The 25461-nt window shown below is 38.5% G+C and overlaps 1 protein-coding gene across 2 annotated transcripts in view; it reads right to left on the minus strand.

The window, feature by feature from the left end:
- Cntn1 (contactin 1) overlaps positions 1–25461 on the minus strand; it is a 123570-nt gene that overhangs the window by 64120 nt on the left and 33989 nt on the right. For both annotated transcript variants that reach the window (XM_028752153.1, XM_028752154.1), the window contains exons 11-14: positions 24087–24237; positions 22183–22310; positions 16189–16370; positions 5453–5573 (exon numbers count right to left, since the gene is read on the minus strand). In XM_028752153.1, the coding sequence (XP_028607986.1) occupies positions 5453–5573; positions 16189–16370; positions 22183–22310; positions 24087–24237 (582 nt within the window). The remainder of the gene's footprint in view (positions 1–5452; positions 5574–16188; positions 16371–22182; positions 22311–24086; positions 24238–25461) is intronic.

Genomic DNA, 25461 nt, shown 5'->3' on the forward strand with positions numbered 1-25461 from the left:
CGATGCCATCAACAGTCATATGCCCTAGATGCCTCATTTCAATTACTAGCAAATCAGCACGGGGGCACTGGGGAAGTGCATTTCCTCATCTTGTGGCTGTCTCCAGAGGCAGCTGACATCTGCTTTGGATATGGAAGCTTTCAGCCCCCAGAGTGGCAGCAGAGCAGCTGCACTGATGTGTGGGTGTGATTTACCACTGAGCCTGAAACCCCACTTCTGCTGACACAGAGTAAGCAAACATGACAGAGGTCACATTCAGGTTGATGAGCCAAGGAAACAAGGGTCACTGGAGGCCATCTTGCAGGCCAGCATCCCCAGTCATCTTGTTATTATTGCTATTAAATAATCTACTGGTCATGTACTGTATCTTTTTACAAAAGATTCTTTATACTGGTATTTTTCAGTTGTTGCTTTTATATATGTGTGTGTGTGTGTGTGTGTGTGTGTGTGTGTGTGGTGTGTATTACTTATATAACCTTGCATTAAATTCTTGGTTTTCTGGTGTTTTATTTGTCTTTAAGTTTTATTTTTAATTTTTATTTTTTCCCAATCTGCTTTTGTACCATTTTAATTACATGCAAGTATTAAGGTCAATTCTATGTTGAGGAACTAGCAATACAATAGATGCAAATAGTCAAGGAACAAGCGAGACAGTAAATGTAAAGTGTCCTGCTCAAACTTGTCCATATCTTGGAATGTGTCTTTCTCTTCTTTTGTTTAAAATTTTCCCATGTTATTTCCATTGAAAAATAAGATTTTCCCAGTATATCCTCAATGTCTTTTGTAAATTTTTTGAGTTTTGGTCTAGCAATATTTGAAAGGCTGGTATCAAATTTCTGAGTTAAAGTCATCATCCTCCTTCAGTTCCCCAAGTGGCTAAGCCCAGAGATGCATACTACAGCATCCGCTACATATTCAATGTCTCTATCACTTTTAATGACTTACTTTTGACTCTTTCTGCTGAAATATGACTTTATCAGATGTGACTCCCCCCCACACCTTCCTAATCCATCCCCCATCTGTCACTCAGGTGCTCTCAATCATCTATTGAATTTTTATTGTCAACAATTTTGTTTTCACACTTAAAGGAGTTTCCTTTCCCTCCTAACTACTGAATTTTTTAATATGTATTTATTTGTTTATTTTATGTATGTGAGTATGCTGTCACTGTCTTCAGATACACCATAAGAGGGCATCAGATCTCATTACAGATGGTTGTGAGCCACCATGTGGTCATAGGTAATTGAATTCAAGACTTCTGGAAGAGCAGCCAGTGATCTGAATTTTTATAGTTTATTGTTTAGATCCATTTTGACTTTGAATAATGTCATCATTTCGACATGACTATTTTTACTTCTGTTTGAATCATTATACTCTGAGCTCTGGGCTCGAGTTGTTTTGTTTTTTTTGTTCTTTCTTCCTGACTCTCTTCTTACCACATGCTTCCTTGGTTACTTGGTTACTCCTGTTTTACATAATTTCCTATTTTATTTATCACTTTGTTGTCATCATGAGGAAGCCGAGTAGAAGGTTCTCTGTCTTAGAGAGTAATCTTTTCTTGTTGTCAGACTTTATCTACAGGTTGAATTATCTATATTGAACTTTCAAGTCCCCATACTATTTGAACCACAAAGCCACTTGTGAAGATGATTGCTATCCCATATAAACTTTATCAGTGACATTTACAATATAGACAGACAGTACTAATAGAAAAGGCAACAACAATGTATATAGAGTGAAAACTGTAGGTCTGTGTGAGCCATGATTTCTAACTTGTGCAGAGTCTGTGCATCAGATGCTATACGATGATTTTCTGGTCTGTTCTTCCAGCAACTTTAAACAGAATTGGTGTTTAAATATGTTCAAGTGCTATAGTTTTTAAAGAAGCTCTGGTTTTATAAAAGATGATGTACTGTGCCTAAATACTGGTGCCATTTTCATGAGTTGTCAGTCAACAGTACTGCTGTTCTCCTTATCCCTCAGGCCTAACCAACAATTGGCAGAGCAGTTTTCTCTGAGCAGGTTGTTCCATGAAGTCATTCCAATGTCACATTCACCTGTATTGTTGGTTTAGAGACTGCTAAGGTTTGGGATATAGTCTGTGTGTGTCCCTGAGGCTTTCTGTGTAGAAAGTCTGGTTTCCTGTGGTAGAATCTTTACAAAATGGGGCTTAGTGTGAGGCATTAAGTCCTTGAGGGTGCTGCTTTCCATTTGCCTGGATGTCAGTCTCGTTCTAGGAGCTACACATGCTCATGAGTGAGATGCTGTGTTTGTGTGTGTGTGTGCGTGTCTTTCCACGTTATGTGAGTCTTTGGCTGTTCAGGAGAGCTGATCCAGTGACACTTTCATGTTTGCAACCTCATAAACTATCATCTATATGAAGCTCCTTTCTCTGTACACTGTCCTAGTTCAAGTTTTGCAATATGGCCATGACAAGCAGACTTATATAAAAGTATTTACATTTAATTCTAAAATTACTTTAAAGTAAAAATGAAAGGCATGTTATATTATTTGGTACCAGTACTTTCATGAAGCTTCATGCATACGTCTGTTATCTCATTGTAATTGTCAATGCACACAAGTGCACACACACACATAAATATGCATAAGCTGTGGGGCATCAACGTTCTTTCTTCTGCATTCATGTCCTTCGAGGTAACACAGCTTAAAAAAATACATTCTTGGACTATAGAGAGAGAACACTTTGTAAAGGACTTGCTGCACAAGCATGAAGACTGAAATTCCCAAAATCTGTATAAAAATCCAGGAGTACAAAAGCACAGTTAAAAATCTCAGAGATGAGGAGACAGAGACAGGTACATCCTTGGGACTCCTTGACCAACCAGCCTAGCCTAGTAGTGATTCCCACATCAGTGAGAAACACTGTCTCAAAAAGCAAGGTAGATGGTTCCTGACAAAGAACATCTCAGGCTGTACTCTAATATTTACACACACACACACACACACACACACACACACACACACTGAGGGGGTAGAGAAAGGGAGAGAGGAAAAGACCCACATTCTTACTTATTTATGGATAGTTGTGCCCCCCCCCAAGTCTTCTGATACAAAACAATAGAATAATAGTTCACATACTAATCTCTGTGTTATCAAAACTTTTGTGTTTTTTTTTTCCCTCAGAGGAGAGAGCTTCCTCCTCCCAATGTTCATCGTGTCTAATGGCAGCGCATCTGTGTTTCCTATCCTGCCTACCTGAGTATGAATTGCAGCTACCGCCTCTTAAATCTCGAAAGCTGTTATTCATGTGTAACGTCCCCGTACATAGAGGCAGTAGTGTACAGTTAGATGGGTGCATTGACAAGAACGTCGGCAGCATGATCAGACACAACGTAGAGAACTGCTGCCTATCTCTCCACTCTCTAACTGAAATACATGGAAATTTTAGAAGGTGTATGGTGTGTACCCTGTGATGTACATAAGCTGGGAAGAACTTTGCCTACTTCTTGGTATATACAAAACACGACTTTCTGTTACTGGAATGACTGCGACTGAGCAGCTCTCACGGAGTAACCAGTACCATTCATGTCCCTACGTGGCATCTGGTCACTATCAGAGCCCTAAGTTCTGTACCATGCAACTCCCGAGTGCACTTGCTAGACTCTTGCCAGCCACATTTCTTCCTAGAACCCAAAATTTCTATAGAAAAGAGTTTTTGTTTAAGTGTCCATATGTTACATATTATAGCCTCTATTTTATTAGTTTTGGGTATGTAAAAACATACAGAATGGGTGAGTATTAATTACTAAGTGTGTGTACAGAAAACACCTTCCATTGTGTATGCTAACCATTACCACAATGGGCTTTTCATGATCACAAAGACATTGGGACACTGGTGTCCACGCCTTGTAACAGGAACCCTTGGGTAACATTAATTCTTATTCTTCTAATAGACAGGTGATTTTAATCACATCCTTATTTAGTGTTCTGCTGAAAATGGACTCGTAGCTAGTGTCTTGGTAAGAAGGAAAGGAAATTTGTTTCTTTCTCTGATAACTTGTGATGGTAGTCAGTGTCTCAAATAACAATGTCTCTGAGTGGAAAGGGTGAAGCCACATGAAGATCTGTTCAACTACGATTGCGTGGACATGAGGTATTCTTTATAAATTTGCAGTAGCTAGTCTGTGGAATTAATGAACAGGTTCATTTGTATAAAGAGATTTCATCCAGACCCTTGCTTCAGTAGTCTGAGGGGTTTCAGCATTGCCTCATGTTGGGCAGGAGTTTGCTCTGTGCTTTCACTGTTCTAGAGGGGAATCAGGTGGGGGTAAGACTGGGGGAATCACTTTTATGTGGATCTGGAAGAGAAATTGAGTCTAAGAAGCCCTAAATATTTTATTTACCAAGTATTTGTCTCGTTTTCAAAAATATCGTCATAAAAATGAGCACTTAAAAATGTCCCAGTGTTAAAAAATAAGTTAATAATAGAAAACAATAACATGTTAGGATAAAAAGGAGGCATAAAATTTTTAAAGGTTTATACACCTTACAAAATGTTAGTCAAAATCCCTATGAATTTTATTGTAGAGGATAATGCATCTAAGCACAGGTAGACATTTTAACGGTGCAGAGAAGAGCTCACATGTGGACAGTCAGAGAAATCCTAAACTAGTTAATACTTGAGCAGGATTTGAAGGATGGTAAAGTTTGGGCAACAAATGGTTTAGAGGGACCAGTAAAGGAAGACAGAATCAACGAATCCATCTGGGATCACTACAGTATTTTGTGAGTTGCTGGATATGTGTCGGTTACAAGAAATACGAAGACATTATGGTGAAGAGTCTGCAGCCAATCCATAAATGTCTTTGGAATTGAGCTACAAGGAATGTCTCCCTCTCACAGGCTGTGACACCTGTGACTGAATGGCTGCAGTTATCTCTCTCTCTTTTTTTTTAAGCCATCCTGCACTTTAGCAGAAGGACAAAGAGACTACATTGGCCATATGCACACGACCCGTCACGTTCTCAATTACATCACCTCTGCCAGCAAAAGCAACACAGGAACGCATCGACCCGCATTCTAACTCTAAGACAATCAAGATAAGTATTCCACATTTGCGGTTAAGGTTCATAATGCCCAACACTTTTGTTCCCCAAATAAACTAAGAAGGTGATTGTATTATACCCTACACTGAAGCATTAGAAGGAAATGAGAAGCTTGGTGAACGGTTAGCTTTAAACACAGTCAGTAAGAGGCTTGTGGTATAACTTTAGAAAAAAAAAACCCCACGTAGTCAGTGACACAAACAGAGTTAGTGCTTTTACTACTCCTCTGGCGTAAGCCATCTCAAGCTGTGGGGAGGAAGCCAAAAATGTATCTGCAGGATGGAACTGAACTATAAACAGAAGAAAGTGTGTATATCCAGAGTTACCAGAAGACTGGTCAAATTACATTCGGGCTTCTTTTTATTTGAATTGTTGGCAACTCTTACCTCGCACGACAAGGTCAGCTGAAGCTGAAGAATTGTCCACGATTGTCTGCGCTGTGCACGTGTACCGGCCTGCGTGTTTCAGCTGTGCATTTCTGATGAGCAGTTCCCCATTGGCGTCGAGCTAGGAACAAAACCAGCAGCTGTTCAGTCAGGGTATTTCCATTAACCGCACAGCAGTGAGGATATGGAGCTAAGATGCTTTCCCCTACTAAGAAGTGTCTGGAAGCAGAGGACTGCCTTTTCTGGCCTCAGTGGGAGAGGATACACTTAATCCAGTAGAGACATGATGTCCTAGGAAGAAGGAATACTGGAGGAGGACCACCTTCTCAGAGGCAAAGTGGAGAGGGGATGGGGGAAAAACTCTGGGAGGGGGGACTAGGAGGGGGCAATATTTGGGATGTAAATAAATAAAATAATTAATAATAATGATAAAAAGAAAGAACAAAGAGGAAGAGGAGGAGGAGGAGGAGGAAGAGGAGGAGGAGGAGGAAGAGGAGGAGGAGGAGGAAGAGGAGGAGGAGGAGGAGGAGGAAGAGGAGGAGGAGGAGGAAGAGGAGGAGGAGGAGGAGGAAGAGGAGGAGGAGGAGGAAGAGGAAGAGGAGGAGGAAGAGGAAGCATCTGTGATAGATCTGCTAAGGGCACATCTTTGTCCTGTTTCTGCTCTAGCCTTAGCTTTCCAACTGAAAACTAAAGAAACTGAACTACGGGCCTTCTTGGCTCTGCTGTCTTTGGCATTCATTCTGTCAGAGAACAGCACCGAGGGAAAGCCAAGGATGGAGCTAGCTTATTGGTACCATTTCTATTTTTTTATTATTGAGATTATAATATAAATATAGCACCCCCCTCCTTTTTCCTCTCATGTACCCCAGGCACTCACCTTCAAATCCACGACCTCTTTGTTTTCTCGCTAATTGTTATTGCATGCATATGTATATATACATTCATATTCCTAAATATAACCTATTCAACCCACATGTTACTTGCTTCTTTTAAAGAAAAATGTTAGTGTCTAAAAATCTGTGTGCTATCAATATGAGGAAATACATGTTTCATGGCTGAGACCCGCTAGTTCGGTTTTGCAAAGCTGAACAAATTGACCAAATTCAGGATGATCCACAGTTCATCTTACAAAGGTGCTAAAAGCTTACAGAAGTATTAAGACGGATGGTGATTCCACTGAAAAGAAACTTGCCATCAAATCATAAACTATACAAGGATGTGTGTATATGTATGCATATACCATGATATGTATATACCTATATGAATTTTGCTAGTGGCAATAAGATACGATGTCAATTTCTAAAAACACACAACATTTAATGAATATCTATTGTGTACCATACTAGGCTTTGCAACTATATAGAGACAGGCACTGCCTTTCATCCCACTCTTTCCTGGTAGAAGCTTCTTAGCAAGGTCTCATTATGTGCACATTATTGGCAATGGATGTCCGACTTCGAGTACCCAAGCATGCTGGATGGGGTCACCCCATTTTCATGCAAGTGAGAACTTTATCATAACTCTTTGTCATTACTTACGAAATGTGTTCTTCGCAGAAAAATGTGAGAAATTCAAGTTTTAAGCAGATCTTTGATTTTCCTATCAGACACAAATCGTTGTCTCCCATTGTAATTGTACACACTATAGGGTGATCCCACGGCCTGGGTTGAGACTCACGTGTAAGCATTGCTTATGTAAAATGTTGGGTTATCTTTTTTTTTCAAGTTTGGCACATGTGGAGTGAATGTTCTACTTGGCCATAGGCTCTATCCCACGCAGCATTCATCTTCAAACTGTTGGACTTGTAGTCTTGGCTGATAAAGTGGAGAATCAGAACTACAAAGTCTGGCCTGATTGGTTTATTGCTTGGAATAGAGTACTAATATGTCCATATATAGGATATAGCACCTGGCCCTGGGTATTTGTCAGACTTGGTGAGCAGTTAGTGATACTCTTTTTCTTTAATGAGAAGCTGTCCTCTGCTCTTAAATTCCCTGTGTGAGAAACACTACCATCCACACAGGCATTTATTTAACTCTTCTGAGAATTGTGATCATTCTCTTCATATAATTACAAATAATTAAAATTAAAAAACCAGGAAATGTCCTAAACTATTTGCCAAAGTCATATCCACTAGTACTTGAAAATGTTCTTCTACATATTTCAAAAGAATAATAATATCCTATTATTTTTTTGACAATTTCATACAACACTTCGATCACTTTTGCACCTCCATACCTAGTAGAAGCTTTCGTTTAAGCCAATATAGAATCAGCTCTGTTTTAAATATTAGAGCCTGAGTAGGCACTGACAGGATTGCATCAGAATTTTAAGTACGTCAACATGCAGCTCTATTGCTGCATATCAGGTGAAGGCATGCTGCTAAAACTCTGCATCAGGAAAACAGGAGAAGTGCACACATCCTTTCTAGGGGAGCGTGTATGTATGAAATACTTTTTGACGTTTTTATAAAGGCAGCTAAGGCTTTCCATCCTCAGGAGAAGCTGTGGTTCTTGTTGGTTGGCAGAACGCTTACAAAGCAACTGAAGATCATGGACCTCAGCACATTCTCGCCACAAATTAGATACGAATGTTCACTTATTTTCACTGAAAGCCATGGCTTGGCTGAATCACAAAATTCTTCCCTTCAGATGAAGAGAGTTGAATCACATCCTGGAAATGTGCTGGCAAAACTCAGGGATATCCAGCGTCTATGTGTGGTTGACCACTTTGAAGTATCCCAACTTTAAGTCAGAAGGCTTTCAACCTAAAAATGCCCACTCCTTGCTTTCTCCTCCATCGTACGCTAACTGCCAAAAACTGATTGCCTTAAGTAAAAGTTAAAGTATTACTAAATCTTAAGGACAAATTGACTTGCAAGGAAGCAAGCAAGCAACTTGGTAAACGCAAGCTTGCTTTGTTCCTTTCAAATTGAAGGGAGGAGAAAGGAGTGCCATTTAAAGCATGTTTGGTAAATGCAAACAGAAATTATTAAGTATGTCTAGCAAGTTTGCTATACATGAAGCAAGACATTTTTGTTTTTTGCTCTTGGCTTGCTAGAGGACAACATGATAGGCAGCCTCCTCCCATGCTAACAGTGGCCACTGGCTCCGCTAACAGCAGCAGGGACGTAATAGGCAGTCTCTCATGCTAACAGCACTCCATGGCTTCTCTTATAGCAGCAGGCACATCCTGGGCAGCCTCAGCAGCCACAGGCTCCTCTAACAGCAAGAGTTGAGTACGAGCTGCGGGGTGCCTCAGAAGCTGCTGAAAGGCTTTGCAGGCACACTCACAGGCACGCACTGTGAACTGGAACTCCATGAAAGATATAATTTGTAACCAATTCTGAGGCAATCTTTTCATATGTGATAACAGGATCTAGCTTCCTTCCTTCATATGTGATTATATTAAGTGGCTTTCCTTTTTACGTTTAAAACACGTTGAAGTGGCAAAATCGTACACACCGATTGATGGTCACGCCATGAACTTTTCACTGTGTCTCTCATCTCATCGTTCAGTAGTGCCTGCTGTCCCTCTTTTTGTCCAGCGTCACTCTGTCTAGCTCTGCACACTGAGAATACCGACATCATATTATGTCAGGCACCACTTGGCACCTTAAGGGTTCTTGACAACAGCACCTTGAATCTCAGAAACTATATTTTCACACATACAACTGGCACTAGTTCTCTAATACTCTGTATTTAAATTGATATTGATTTTAATAATGCATCATTTTAATTAGCTGAGTCGGAATTTTTGAATATTAAAACACTAAGTAAGCCATGTCGTCATCAAAGGTTTAAAACCTCAGATACATAAGGGAAGCTGTAATTACTAAAGAGACCGTTCAGAGGTTGCCTGGAAGCGTTGACACAAAATGGTCTGCTGACTGAGGAATTCATTTTTGACCAATTGGCCCATTTTTAAAGAAAACACACAATGAGAATTTTGTTTGAGGTCCTTGCTAAGCGTTTTGAATAAGGAACACTACACCAAAACTTTCAACCCTGCAGGTTTGTTTTAGAGTTGAAGGAAAACGTAGATATGACTTAATTTGTGTGATTTCCATTGGTTCCTATAAGCCTTAGAATTCTCAGGATCTCTATGGGAAGGAATGAGGGAAACCTCTTTGGCATTCAGTAACTTGTAAACATACATCATGCACAGACAGACAGATGGCACACCATTTTCATAAGAGCAGCCTTACTATTTACTGTATGTTATTGGTATACTGTTCTTATATTTTCTTAGAAAAAGTGATTCTGCTAAAATCTCTCTCTCTCTCTTTCTCTCTCTCTCTCTCTCTCTCTCTTTCTCTCTCTGTGTGTGTGTGTATGTGTGTGTGAGTGTGTGTGTGTGTGTGCTCCCTCAGAATCCAGAAAGTAAACATGACAAACATAGTGGTATACACCTGAACCCTACACTAGAGCTTTCTGCCCAGCCAGCCTCGGCGATAGGCAACCAGGTTCTCAGCTAGTGAGAGACAAGTGTCTTAAAAATATTTAATAAAAATGATGTATAGTGTCTGAGGAAAGACATCTAAAGTTGATCTCTGGACTCCCCATGCGTACCAGACATGAGCACATCGAGCCAGAACACAGGCAATCCCCTTCACACTCAGACACTCTCACAAAATAGACAACAGAACAGAGGCCTTTTGCTGTATGTGCTCAATTTGATGGATTACCACTCTCATCAACAAACATTTAAGGACTTGACTAGGGTGACTTGCTAAGCAGCAACCTGGGCTGGTGCACTCTCCACTTTGTGACCTCAGTGTCTTAAAGAAGCCAGGTGAACTGTAAAGCACATTTTCCTTTCTACTTGTTTGCTGCCAGGAAAAAGAAAAAGAAAAAGAAATAAGGAAAGACGGCAGTTTATAGTTTTATTTTTAGAGTAAAAGAAAACCACCGTAGAGAGAGAAGTCTGTTTTTCTAATGGTATCGTGTGATAATCACAACCAACAGACATTCTCACAAGTGTGAGGACACTGACAGCCAACGACATCCTCACACCTGCAAAACACAGTCAGTGCACAACCTCACACCTGCAAGCACACAGCCAGTACACACCTGCAAACACATGGTCCATGCACATCATCATATCTGCAAACGCAGTCAATACACATCCTCACACTTGCAAACACACAGCCAGTACGCACCTGCAAACACATGGTCCATGCACATCCTCACACCTGCCAACAATATCCTCACACCTGCAAACACAGTCATGCAAACACACGGCCAATACACACCTGCAAACACACAGCCAACACACATCCTTGCGCCTACAAACACACTGCTGGCCAACGACATCATCACACTTGCAAACCTACAGTCAGTACACATCCTCATACCTGCAAACGTACGCACGGTCAATGCACAGTCCCAAACCTGCTAGAACAGAGATTAAAAACTCACTCCTTGAAAACCTGAAGGAACTGTTTGTGAATCATCATCAATTTTACTCTTACACCTATACAGGCTTGATTTGTCTTTCAGTGCAAAGAGTGCTAAAAGTGTCTGAGGGGTAAAACAATTTGGATAACATGGATATAAATGGGTCATGAAACAAGATTTTAAAATAACATATATGAGTTGACCAGCACTGTCTTGCAGTGTTTCCAACTCGCAGAGAATTATCTAAGCAGATATAGACAGCAATGGATGGCTCCTACGGGCAGCAGCAGGACACAGATCTTTGGGCTTGTGTCTTTGGGCTTATTTCATTTGTCTAATCTTCAGTCTCCCTACCTCTGAAATTAAGACATCCACACTAGCATCTACTCCACCGGATATTGCTTTTAAAGCATTCCATTACCCTCATAAAAGTGTTGTGAAAACATTGGTTTCAGAAGCTGAAGAAAATAGCGTTTTTAAGGTGGGAAGACGATGCGTAGACAGCGGGTTTCACAGGGTTAAAGATGAAAAATGACTTAGTGTCAGGTGATGTAGGACAGAGCTACTGAGGAATTTCTCTGAATTTTTAACAAACCTGTAGTGACTTCTTGCTAGACTGAACTTTCAACAGAGTAGTAAAGAAATCAGGAAGATGAGCACAGTGTCCATGTGCTTACTCAAGATCACTACTGAGAGGATGAACATTCTGTCAAACTAGTGAAGGGAAATGGTTGGAGGTAGTTGTCAAAATTAGACAGGTACGGGCTAGGGAGTTGACTCAGTGAGTAAAGGCACAAGCCACTCAAGCCTGATGACCCTAGTTTGTTCCCTAGAACCCACATAAAAAGCCAGATTCAGTGGTGGGCATTTGTGCTTTAAGCATTCCTTCAGTGATACAATAGACAGACAAAGAACTGAACAGAACCTGGGTGGCCAGGTAGCCTGAAGTAGGCAGTGCATCAGAGAAAACAAAAAGAGACCTTGTCATAAGAGAGTGTCTTAAGGTGGATGGTCAGACTAACTCCTGAACGCTGTCCTCTGAGCTCCATATGTGTGCCAGAGCATGTGTGTTCCGACACTCACAAACATACACATATACATACACACACACACACACACACAAAATAGAATTTTATAAAATTATGCAGCAATTAAAAATACTTTGCCCATCATTTGCTGCCATGAGTAAAGGATAAAATGAAACATATATAAATTCTAACAGTATATATAAATATACATATATATGTACATATACATATAAATAATATAAATAATGTAGATAATTTCAAGATCTTTCTAGAAAAAGAAGTGTTATGACATAAATTATAATAAAAATTAATTTTAGTTGTATGTTTACTCTCAGAGAATAAGCTAAAAGAGAAAATAAAAATAGTGGTAATTTTATAACTGGACACAGAAAATGTATAATTATTTGCCATCACACCTAATAGAACAAAATAATGCAGATAAACGGCTTTAATCCATTATTGTATTAAACTGCTAATTTGTTAATATTTTATCTATACCTGAGTTTTGTTAAAGCACAAATGAAGCATTTACTAGCCATTATCTGACAAAGCATGATATTCAGTGAGTTTTAAATAAGGAAATGAGGAAATAAATAACAAATGTTAGGTATAGAAGGGCCATTAACAAAAGAAGGACTGTATTAGTCGTTTGTTTTGCTTTGTTCCATTGACAACATAAATGCTCAAAAGAAGTGCACAGTAATGCCTTGTTACTCTCTTCCATGGACTCTGCAGAGAAAAGAACTATAGAAATCCAGCATTGCACATCATCTCACAGGGCATTGGTGAATATAAAGAGATGCATTTGTTCCACTTCATAAATGTTTCTGCTTAAGTTAATCCAGGCTATGAATCCTGAAATCTTATGCAAGGCTGCCATTTAGTGGTCAAAACTGATAACAGCAAGCTGAAATCAAAGTGTGCTTGAATTTTAAAAGATTTATTTATTTTTTCAACTAAGTTGGAAATGAGAACTCATGTAATAAAATTAAAGTTTATATCTACATTATTTTTAGTAATGACGGATCATTGTTGGCAGTAATAATTACCAAAACATGATGGTAATGGCAGAGGAAGAATTTTAAACTCTGGGTGTCTCTGATTTCTTTTTTTTGAGTTTGTATATATCTTTTCCAGTGTTTCATTTGCCTTAGTGTTTAGCACAGGTGCAGCGGATGGTTGTAAACCAATCAATACTATCTCTGTATAAAATGCCATCAAGAACTGAAAAAACTGACAAGTCATTTGAGCAACATAGACAAAGAGACATTCTTGTCTATGCAATTTTGAGCAACAGATACTCACAGCCACCTGCCCCTCCCCGCCCCCCCCCCCCCACTGATGCCACCACTGCTACCATGTTTCCACTCTCTAAGTTTCAGATGGAAAAGATTTGTTCCAACAAACAGAGAAGCCGGGGCTAGACACAAGAATTGTCTCTGAGAGACTAAGCATTTCTGATGCCTTCATTTAAATGTCATTTAGTAATGAGTTTGAATCCTGATGTTTTGTTGGAAAAGAAACACAACACAAAACCTTTCATGGACTTTTGTAGATTCAGGAGATAATTACTTTGATCGCTTACTTTACAGTATCTATTATTATCCTGAGGTTATGTATTCTTTTAAAGAATTCAACTCACCTGTCTTTCTTTGAAGTGCTAATAATGAACATCTGATAACCTGATCCAGTTGTGTCTCATATTTAACTTTCAAATATGGTTTGGCTTATCTGTTAGCTGAGAGGAACCCCTGAGTTGAGGAATCCTGATATAGGGCCTAGAGCCTGCAATCACTCCTCACCGGATCCAGCTGGGGCCAACCTCTTACTGACCCTCTGTGGCTGTCTTTGCAGAGAGGGCAGGTGTAGTCTCAGGATTCACTCCACATCTTCCCTCCAATTCACCTTTTCTCCTTCAGAGTGTCAGCCACTTCTTTATTCTCTTCTTTTTTGAAGTCCTTAGGGTTTTATATAGTTTTATATACATTTGTATGGGCAAAAATGTCTCTCCTCTGCCTCTCTTCTCTTTCTTTTTTCTAGTTTATTCTTTTTCCCTATTTTTCTTACAGTGGGTATTGATGTCAAGTAACATAGGGTAATTATTATTTTAAAGAATGCACCTAGGCTCTAAATGTGAAGCTTCACGTTAATTAGTGTAATTTATGTCCCCAAATCTATTCATGTAGATTTCTCCAAAGCTACTAAATATACTTTATAAGCTCTGCTTGTCATCTTTCCAGATGGTAGTTCTGAAATTATTCAAGTTATGAGAACAAAAGATTAAATGAACCCGAAACTTTGTTTCTTTTTGTAAGTAACATGTCTGTTTATCATACTCTTTTCTTTAAAATTAATAAAAACAGTGATACCTGTCTTTTAAAAAATCTAATGATGTAAAGAAGAATTATTAAATTGACAGATTGTGGTTCCGGTTTCACTAATGATGGGTAACTCTGCATTAGGTGAACTGTAAATGTTTCAGACTTATAAGATCCAAGTAGAAAATCCGGTTTTTTTCTATTATGTTAATTTTTAGGCTCAGAAACCAAATTGGCAGGCTTACGATTGATTTTTATGGCTACGGCTAGTCTCAGTAAATTCCAAATAATCGACACCACAGTGAACCTGCAAGGGCATATACATTAATACTGAGGGGCTGTGGCTGTGCATCTAGTTTGAAATGTCCCTGTCTGGTTAAAGGAAAGTTTACTAAACTTGAAGAAGAAACCTTAGACAAATGATTTGCAGGCAACTGGGTAATCTAAGTTATTATAATTTATAAATGTTAATATAGATTTTATGTGATATAAAAATTCTGAAATATCACACTGAGTTGGTTCAAGAATTTGTGTTACATTGATAGCTGATTTTGAAGTTAATGTCCACACCCCACCCCCACTTTTTTGTTGTTTTGTTTCTTGAGACAGGCATTCACTATGTAGCCCAGGCTGGCCTCCAGCTTAAGAATCTAAGATTCTTTGACTCAGTATCCTGAGTGCTGAGGTGCGAGTCCTATTTACCAGAGCAGAATAATTTCATTTGTTGTTGTTGCTGCTGTTGTTTTTATCATTTTAAATGTTGAATGAGGATTTTGCTATACTTTATACATATATATCATTGCACTTTGCTTATACTCCGACGACCCCTCGCTCTCTGTCCTACGCCCTCTCATTTCCTCCTTCTGTCTACTGACGTAGGTCCCAGCCTCAACACATTTTCTTTTTAAATGTAATTTTATTTTTTCCTTTACATCACACTCACTATGTCTCTCCTGGTCACCCCCTTCCACAATCCTTCTCCTATCTCCCTCCTCTTCTCCTCTGAGTGGGTTGGGGCCACCTGGGTATGCCCCCACCCTGGTACTTCAAGTCTCTGCAAGGCTAGACACTTCCTCTCCCACTGAGGCCAGGCAAGTTCAACACATCTTAATTAAGGGCACATGCCAAACAGATACACAAGTTCCTAAGTAGTAACCTTTCCAGAGAGGAGAATGGTAGCAATTGGTAGAGCCAATTTGCCCTCTGAGAGTTCCAGCATCTTGTCAATCCCCCCAATGGAAGGTCAATATCCCTGCATTGCTTCCCAACTGTCTCTAATCTCTGATTGCCTGTGTTAATGTACAAGTTTTGTAGAATGTACAGTTTCCACTTACTAGAATTAACCATTTAATCTTTTTCAAAGCAGGCAGACTAGTGCAAGCCTCAAAACAAATAAATTTCATTGATTTATTACATTCGCTGAATGAAATAAATTACTTCAAGACAATTGTTATAACCTGGAGTAAGTTCAATGTTTTCTCTCATTTAAATTACAATGAAATTTCTGGTACCCTAGGTACAAATTTAAATAGGGTAAAGTTCACATCAATACAAGAATCATATAATTGGAAGGGAAAATAAACCTAAAGGCCAGTAGATATTTAAGAATATCGCTACCATCTCTTTAACACTAGTCCATTATAAATGGTGCAGAGTACCATAATAAAACCTGAGAAAAATGAAAAGATTTTCACATAACTGTCACCTCATTATAAAACTAAAATTATATAAAATAATATATTTCTGAATTTTTAATTAATTGTGTGCGTGTGTATGTGTGTGTGTAAACCATGGCACACGTTTCATTAGAGAACAACTTTCTGGGGTTGGTCCCTTCTTTCTGTTATGTGGGTTCCTAGGATCGAACTCAGCACCAGAGGCTCGGTGGCTTACTTACCTACTAAGCTATTTCTCTGGTCCTTCACTGAAGTTTTAGCGCAGACACATAGGAATTATTAGGATGTTAATAAGATGAAGTATAAGATACATACCATAAAATTCCTCTGGTAATGGATATTTGTAATTTCTTTGTTAAAATCAATCACGTAGCCATTGAAGGACCAAACAAAGGTGAGATCCAAGGCAGGATCAAAAGACGCGGCACACTGCATGGTGGCGTTTTCGCCAACAGTAATATCAGCATTGATTGGGGCCAAAATGATTCGTGTGGGATCTGTCGGATTTAAAAAGAGAAGTAAATCACAGTTAAAGAAAACACAAGATGAAATAAAACACATCGGATAATCTGATTTTGTAAAATAATTAAAATCAACTTTGGAGCTCTATCTCTGCCATTTGAGGACTGTGACCAAGTGTCTGCTTGACTTACAAGTAACCCTACTGTCTCTCTTTCTCTGGGATTCTAATGCCACCATGTGAGGACTTGCCTAGAACGCAGGCTCATCTCATAGTACTGCCTGTGTCCTTCCATGTGGGTGGACCCTGAGACCATCTGCAGATGTGATGTATGCAGAAGACCTGTTCACCTCAAAGGTAACTCTTACCTCCCTCCCTTTGGGAACCCAATGTTGCAAATTGGGGACTTAAATTGAACAACCGTGTGCCCCATCGTTAGCTGTCACTATCTTCTGGTAATCGAACCTTGGCTTTTAAGGAGCATGTTCTTTCTGTAGACTGCCCACTGATGGAGTCAGAATCTGTGATTTTCTCTCGTGGAGCTAGGACCACCTCTGCTATCCCAATCATGCATAAGCTTAGGGTGGCCCTAAGACTGAACTTCAAGTATCATTTAGCTCTCCCAAAACCTGACAAATCCAGTTCTCAGAGCCCACTCAAAAAATGGGCCTGACACTTATACCAAAAGGTACAACAAACAATCTCACTACAGATCCCTAAGGCCCAACACACACACACACACACACACACACACACACGGACACACACACGCCCAAACCAAACCAACAACAACAATAACTACAACAACAACAAAAACCAAGTAACACAAAATCCAAGGCAGCATGCCTCCTTCTTCAAAAATTATTAAACCTGAGTTAGTGATCCCCAATGAAAGCAACTTAGAAGACAGGAGGACAATTAATGTCACTTAATGTTTTTTTTAAAAGTATGGATATGTTTAAGACGATCAAAAGGAACAGAAATAAATGCTAAAACGAAAGTCGATAAAACACAAACAGTTCAATAAAATGAGAACAAGTCAGAACTTATGAAAATATAATTCAATACAGATATATAAACACTGGAGAATATATATACTTATATAATTTGAAATGAAAGCTCCAGTATGCTTAATAAAAAAGCTCAATAGAAATCCTCACTAACAAAATATATCTAGAAGAAGGTAGAATATCAGGGCTTGAAGGCAAGGGAGAGAAATTGGATTATTCAGTCAAATGAAATAAGTTTTAAAAGACCCATAAACAAAAAAGGAAAAATCTTTGTGACAGTATAAAAAGTCCTATTGTGAGTGACTGTCCTCTGGGATTAGTCCTCATATTTGGGAATTCATCTATGCCTCTTGCAAAATTGATTATCAGTCCTGGGTTTGTTAACTGTTTACCCCTGTCATAGAGGGTTGAGGAGAGTGATGAGGCTACTTAAGTATCTATCAGCTCCCTGCCACCTGTTGTATCAATATCTGCCTTAATTGCCTGGGGCTCAGACAGGGACTCCTAGACAGACTAGGGAGGCAGCGTTCATCTATGCATCTATGGGAGCCCCTCACCCCTACTAGATAAAGGTTTTTCAGGTGTGTCCTGTTGGGGAAGGAAGACCCATATTTGTGAAAGCAAACCCTCACATATGTTCTCCAAGGAAGTCCAATAGGCTGTTTGGTTTCTAAGAGAGATCTTTGGCAGAACCATGTCTCCATTTGTTATTAGGACATTAGAAGGGGCAGATGTTGCTTACATCTCCTCTGGAAAAGAATTTTAGCCAAAAAGCACAAACCTGTGAATCATGAGTTTAAATGAAGGGGAAGAAATTGAGATTAAAGGGACAGAATATATTTTTACAAGACTCATAGAAGAATATTTCTCAAATTCATGGAAAGAGATGACCACTCTAGTAAAAGAAGCATAGAAGTCACTCAATCAATCAATCAAACACCCAAATATCAAAAGAAACTTCCCATGTCATCTAATATTCATGACTCTAAATGAACAGAAGAAAGAACATTGAAAGATACAAGAGAGAAATGCAAAATTACATATAAAGGAATGTCCATCAATTCTGATTATGGCAAATTTTTCATGAAGATTTTTATATGCCTAAAACACATAGACTGATGTCCTACAAGTTCCAGAAGACCACAGATACCAACCCAGACAGCTATACCTACTAAGGTTTTGGTCATTATTGAAGAAAAGGGAAAATATTTCCATAATATAAACAGTCTAGAAGAATTTATTATCACCAAGCCACCCCTCTGGAGGAGAGTGAGGAATAAGTCAGATTGAAGAGAAAAATAAGCAAGTCTAAGAAGATACAAGGGAAGACAGACAGTGGTAGGTTAAGCAGAGGAAAACAAAGAAAAGAAACATCACAAGGTTAACAAAATGACAAGAATCAATACATATTTTTCAATAATACTTTTTAATATCCATTTTTATCAACATCCTAGTCAAGCAACACAAGCTTTCAGACTGGATTAGAAAATGGTATCCATCATTTATTTTATCTCTGAGAAACACACCTCCCCATCAAAGATAGCTATCTTATGGCAAAAGGATGAGCAAAGGAACCCTAAACAAATAGAAACAGAAAAAAGTTTCTAATAGGATTCTGGTAGCATAAGAAATAAGACCAACAATTGACAAATGAAATCTCATAAAACTAATAAGGTTTTATACTACAAATAAAGCCTTTAATTAAATGAAGAGAAAACAATAGCTATATCTCTGACAGATGATTAATATCTAACAGACATAAATAACTAAAAAAATTCATCAAGAAAATAAACAACCTGATATAAAAAGGGGCCATCATTTGAAGAGACTTCTCAAGAGAAAGAATAAAAATGGCTGATAAACATTTAAAGAAATGTTCAATAACTTTATTTTCTCATCAGGAAAATGAGAATTAAAACTACTTTGATATTCCTTCTCTACCTAGTCAACAGATTAAATGAAAACAAATGTTAGCAAGGATATAGATAATAAGCAACTCTTACTGAACGGTAGCCACTATGAAAATAAGTGCAATAGTTCTTAAAAAGAGCTAGGACTAGAACTGTCCTATCCCACTCCTGCACATACCCCTAGAAAGAATTTTACTTTTTTCTTCTGAGATACTTGCACATCTATGTTTACTGCTTCTTCAGCTAGGAAATAGAATCAGCCCAGTTGCTCACCATCTGGTGAATGAACAATACATGTGAAGTACATACACAAAATAGGATTGTATTCAGTTACAGAGCAAAATGAAAATATGAAATTTGCAGATGAATTGGGGAGACTAGACACAGTATAATGAGCAAGCTTACTTGATGCAGGATATTGTGAAATCTAAGGTTGTATTATTTACTAAAAACCCTGTCCCTAGTTGTGGTGAGGCTCAGCCCTTATCACGCACCTTTAATCTCTCTGGCTGGATTATAGACACACCCTTAGTATACATTTTTAATTCCAAATGAGGGTTACATTAATTATTTAGAAGGAAGTTCCCATGTTTGAAAGTGATGTCTAATTGAGTGGCAGACAAAGTGATGAATCAGAGAATGGTTTGACACAACAGGAAATACCCAACTCTCATGAGAAGAGTGAGGAAAGGGAAGTTATTTAAGGGGCAGTGCAGAGAGAGGGGCAAGTTTTACTGACACAGGTTGCAGAGAGAGAGAACAAGCTAGACACAGGTGAAGAGAGATGAGCCTGAGAATGAGAAGGAGCCAGATGATCAAAACAGACTGTTAGTTTGAAGCCAAGCAGAGCAATTCAGTCAGAGGCCCAGAGTGAAGACATATTGAAACTGTCAGCTTGGAGAGGAGTTTGAACCAGAAGAGCTGAGTTGAGCCAGCCAACCAGAGTTCAGAAAGAACTAGAAAATGAGCTTATTCAGGAATAAGGTTCAGAGGCTGAAAATATTCTAAGATTATACAGAGGCTAGAAGCTTCTAGAACTAGGCCTAGGTTAGCAAATGGAGACAATAAGCCTCTATGATGACAATTATATCAGGTAAATAAAAGATACTTAGTAATAACCCAAGTACATAAAGACAAAAGCAAATGTTTTCTCTTACATGTAGTTCCTAGCTTCAAATCTTCAGATTTTCATGCTTAAACTATAATATCTGTTAGAGTAAGTAAACTAGAAACAAACCATTGAGGTGGGGAAATTCCACTGAAGTATGGGGCAGGGGACAGAATTTCACAGGTGATACAAAAACAAATGATGAAATTTAGGGAATGGAAAGTCTAATCAGGGATGTATGTTGGAAGATGGTGGAGATGAGGATGCAAGACATACTGATAAAAACTAAGGACCTGTGAAAAAACACATACAAAACATACTACTTAAAAAAATAAAAATGTTGAGTTAAGAAAAAGCATTCATAAGAGTTAGAAGGCAGCTAATTTTTCCTGTCTGAATAATGCTATTCCCCAAACCATGGGTTTCTAAACAAACAACAGTGGAAGGTATGTGATACCTCTTGATCAGTTGTTGGTCAGAGGTGCTAAAGACTCCCAAATAATGCAGGCCCCTTCTCACTAGAACTAGTTTGCAAAACCTATGGCTGAAAAACAACACATACCTTTGTTAGAAGATGCAAAGAAATGAAGGTGGAACTGAGCCTAAAAACTTTCTCCCTGCTTGCCTAGCTTTCAGGTTGCAGTAAGATGCTATCTATAGCTGGGGGTGGCATCAACAGTCTTACCCAGATATAAACTCTATGGCCTATAATATCAGTATGTCAAATAAGATATGCCCACTTATGCAACTGTGGTATGATTGTTATGGTGGTAACCACCTGCTCTGATTGGATTTGAGACTGGTCCCTCACAAAACATTTCAAACCTATTACTATAAACCTACTCCAAAACCCATCGCTTAGGAGGCCTTAGACCTTAGGAGAAAACTTGATAGATACTATTATTTATCTAAGTTGTCACGGTACTAAACTTGCTTCTACATTTTTATGTTTATACCTATAGACAAATGCTACTCCTAGCTTTGCATCAGAGACATCTCCACGATGGGTGGCAGTGCATACAGAAGTTCATGATGTCTCAAAGTGTTGAAAGTAAGAGGCAGTTGAATGCTTAGCACTAATCAGGATAGTTATAGTACCCCTTATAAAGCTAGGAGAATAATAGGTATAAGTACAGTGAAGTGCTGTCTTCTGGGCATGGCAGAGCCAATGCAGTCATGACTTCATAGCAACTGTGGTGGTCTCTGATGAGGCTACACAAGCCTGAGATTATGAGGCCCACCCTTTCCCTGTGTAATTATTGGCTTCTGGCAGATTTCAAGAAGGGACCACTATTGTCAAGTTTTGTACCCACTGAGATGTCCACCATGTCCCATAATGTATGATTCCAAATCCACAGTCACACAGATAATACGGATTAAACTCAGTAGCTCTTAACAAAATGGCAAACGTGATCACCATCACTAATAGGCAATGCAAAGTTATGAGAAAGAGAAGAGGACTTTTAGAGAGAAAGCTGGTAACGGGTGGGTGGGAATGATATTAGGTGGTAGTTATAACAATCAGAATTGACATCACACATATATGAAATTGAAGAAAGAACAAACTCAATAAAAGGTTTTAAAAAGGAATAAAATCCAAAATATTTTGATGCTCTTTGTAAAGGAATAGGATGTTCTCATATCTAGTTCCAGGAACAACACTCCAAGGAAGAGCCTTGTCCTGAAGACCTCTGAAATGGGAACTTATCAATGAGTTGATTATACTGGGAAGCTTAGATCTGAATCATACATATGTAATACTATAAAACATAAGCATTAACACTTAAAGAGAACATGACTAAGTATCAAAGGATTCCTTACTTGTGATCACCAGAGTCCCAGTGCTATTAGCTTTCCCTCTGTTATTTTCTGCAAAGCACGTATAGATTCCTCCATCATTTCTTGTAATATTATTGATTTCTAAGCTACCATCTTCCCATATGAGTATTCTATTGAAATTAAGAAAAATAAAAAGTCAGTCATTTAATAATATACACTATTATCATATCATGCATTAAATATGCTAGCATTATTATACGTTATACCATTTCTTAGTAAGATATTTTTCAGCATAAAATGCTTGAATTTTCTAGCCTTTTTTTCAAATGTTCTTTCTCAGTTTTGGCAAATTGCTAAAAGGGTGAGTTCTTACTTTCCTAGATCCTATAGCTAGTATCCTATAGAAGTTTTGTCTATACTCTTCCCTCTTTAAGAAAGACACATTTCAGGTAGGCCTCTTTCTCCAAATGTGAAGAAACATAATTAGCCTCTGTTGTATGTCCTACACAAAGAACCTGGCCACCATGTTTTGTGAAGGCCACAGGTTCCAGCTGTTGCCATCTTGACTGGGCATCTAGAGACGTTCTTGCAGACACTAAGCTCTTCTTAGAGACACTTTTGGCCAAAGCAGTCTCCTAGGCCCTTGTCAGTCTTTCTCAGAACTGTGCAGAATCCAAGTCACTTCAACCAAATCTCTCTGCCTTCTTTCACTCTGTGGCTTTAATCAGACCGCCGCCTCACTCGATGGCTCTCCAATTTCTATCTGGCTCTGGCTCTATTTTCCTCCCAAACATTGCCACTAATAAATACCACTCTTACGTGGCCTATCCTATCTTGGCACCCAGCTCTTTGTAAATGTTCTCACGGTACAGATGTTACCATTCCATGCTTCCTTTCACTTCAAGTCTTGTCAAACTACTACTACCCATTCCTTGTTTAATTATTTTGTCAGCACAGACATAAAAATTACAGTCAAGTAACAGTGGAAAACCTCTAATAATTTCTCCTAAACCCATACTAATTTTAGTTACACCATCCAACATACACCATTGAAATTAATTGTCATCATATTCAAAGGTCCCAAAGGCCTATATCACACAATAGCATTTCAGTTGCTGTATTTTAGTTAGTGACATAACTGCATATAAGTCCCAATGAGACTGTAATAGAATCCTAAAGGTCCTGTCATCTAGTGGTGCTGTATCCACAGCAACAGTACGTGCAAGGCATTGATCAGGTTTACAGATACTGAAGCTAAATACTGCCCTGTCATCTTACAAATTGTAGTATATATAACCCTGAGTAAAACATAACTCTCTATTTCAACAAATGATTAAGCTTCTGCCTTGTGTAATTCCTATACTTATTCCATCATATACTTTTCATATGGTATGAAAACGAAACAGGCAGGAAGCAGGCACAGGAGTCCCTACTTTGTTGAACTACTTTTTATACTTATATTCATCCAAATAATGTTTATAGTTTCTAGTCATTAAATATTCAATATATCAACCATTAAAGCAATATGTTCATTACTTTAAAGTTCATATAATTACTATTAATAAAATAATTAATAACATGATTGATATCAAAATTAATAAAATATTAATAAAATACAAAATATATTTAACCATTGTCCAGACTCAATTTTCAACAATTCACATTTGTATTTATCTCTTACAAATATTTAATTATGTACACACATATATAATATACATAGAAAACACATCACAACATTCAAAAATTCTGGCACATGAACATTCTCTTACATAGTGATTATTTATATTGAACTGTTAATGAGTTAAAGTACTAAACAGAAATTGAACTTGGTGACTAGATGAGGAAGCGCTTAGCTGACATCAGAGTTTTAGGGACACTAAGCACAATGACATTGTAAGAGCTCAGAAGCCGGTGAACGTCAGTGATATATCCCCATGTGACCTGACCTGCTGCTGTTGACAAGCCACTCTGTCCCTTTGCTCCACGAAAACTTGGGTTTGGGTGCCGCCTTGGGCTTACACTCAATGATAACTCGTCCTCCTTTTGCAGCCAGGATCTTTTTCTTCATAGGATTCCATTCAAAAGTTGGAGCTAAAGCTATAAGGTAAACAAACAAATCTTTATTATTCCCTTTGGCTAGCAAATCCAAACATTCCATCTGGATTATAGCATGTTTCATTGACTAATAATCAATAGAAATATTGGAGTTGTACTTTATTAGACACTTCATATGTAAATTTTTATCTAATAATTTAGTAACATGAGCTCAGTTCAAATAGACAATTGCTGATAACTTTATTTGATCAAACTTTAGTTTTAATCAGATTATGTACTTACTCATCTAAAAGGCATCTTGAATTCAACTGTTCATTTTTAATTCCTCAAGGGAATTAGTGAAAAAGATGGCTAGAACTCTACATGCTACACATGCTATTTATAAATTCTTACACATGCTCACCGCCATTCCATTCAGCATGACTCAAGGCATACTCACAAAAGAATTGAAATCTATTAAACTGATATAATTCTGTTATGGTTATGGCGCCACAGGTAGTTAACAGGTAGAATTAACATTTGAATCAGAAATCTCTTTTCAATTAATAATGGAATTCCACTTACCTTTCTATTCCTGTTCATTAAACACTAACTGAATGCATACACTCTTTGATAAACCAACCCAGGGCTTCATGACCTACCTTTAGACAGCTAAAAGAGTACTAGATCCAAACAATTGGTTAACCAGCACACATCATAGCTGAAGCTCATCTTCAAGTCACACATACCACAGAATATTAGTTATGAAGTCATGACACAGAGTCTCATAGCTGGTAACCCCAGTGATAGCATACCTTCTGCATTCCAAGTTCTCCTGTCCAGTCTACCGCTATTAGTTACCTGGGCTTTTAATAGACATGATGATTCCTCTGCATCCTGCCTCTCCTGGGGAAGTTTGATTTTTCAGGCTGATTTGTACCTGTATCTGTTGGGAGCCGACTCCTAGCAGAAAGCGGCTATCATCTTTGCAGCCATCTCAGGCCATATACCCTGACAAGAGACTTGTTTTCAACAGCCCACAACTGCTGAGCACACTCTGATAAACATCTTGTTTTTCTCACAAATCTTGTTTTGCTGTTTAGTGCCTCCACACTGCAAGGTGCATGTGGTATCCACGGCTACTAGGCACGTGGCAAAGCGCCTTCAGCTGTGTTCCCCGGCTAGTCCACGAGGGCAAGGCACGTGGTAAAGCGTATAAATACCCAGGATTTCCTTTCAATAAAGAGAGACTTGATCAGACCCTCTGTCTTGTATGTTTGTGCATCT

This window comes from Grammomys surdaster, unplaced genomic scaffold (assembly GCF_004785775.1).
Source record: "Grammomys surdaster isolate TR1022 unplaced genomic scaffold, NIH_TR_1.0 125878, whole genome shotgun sequence".
Classification (NCBI taxonomy): domain Eukaryota; kingdom Metazoa; phylum Chordata; class Mammalia; order Rodentia; family Muridae; genus Grammomys; species Grammomys surdaster.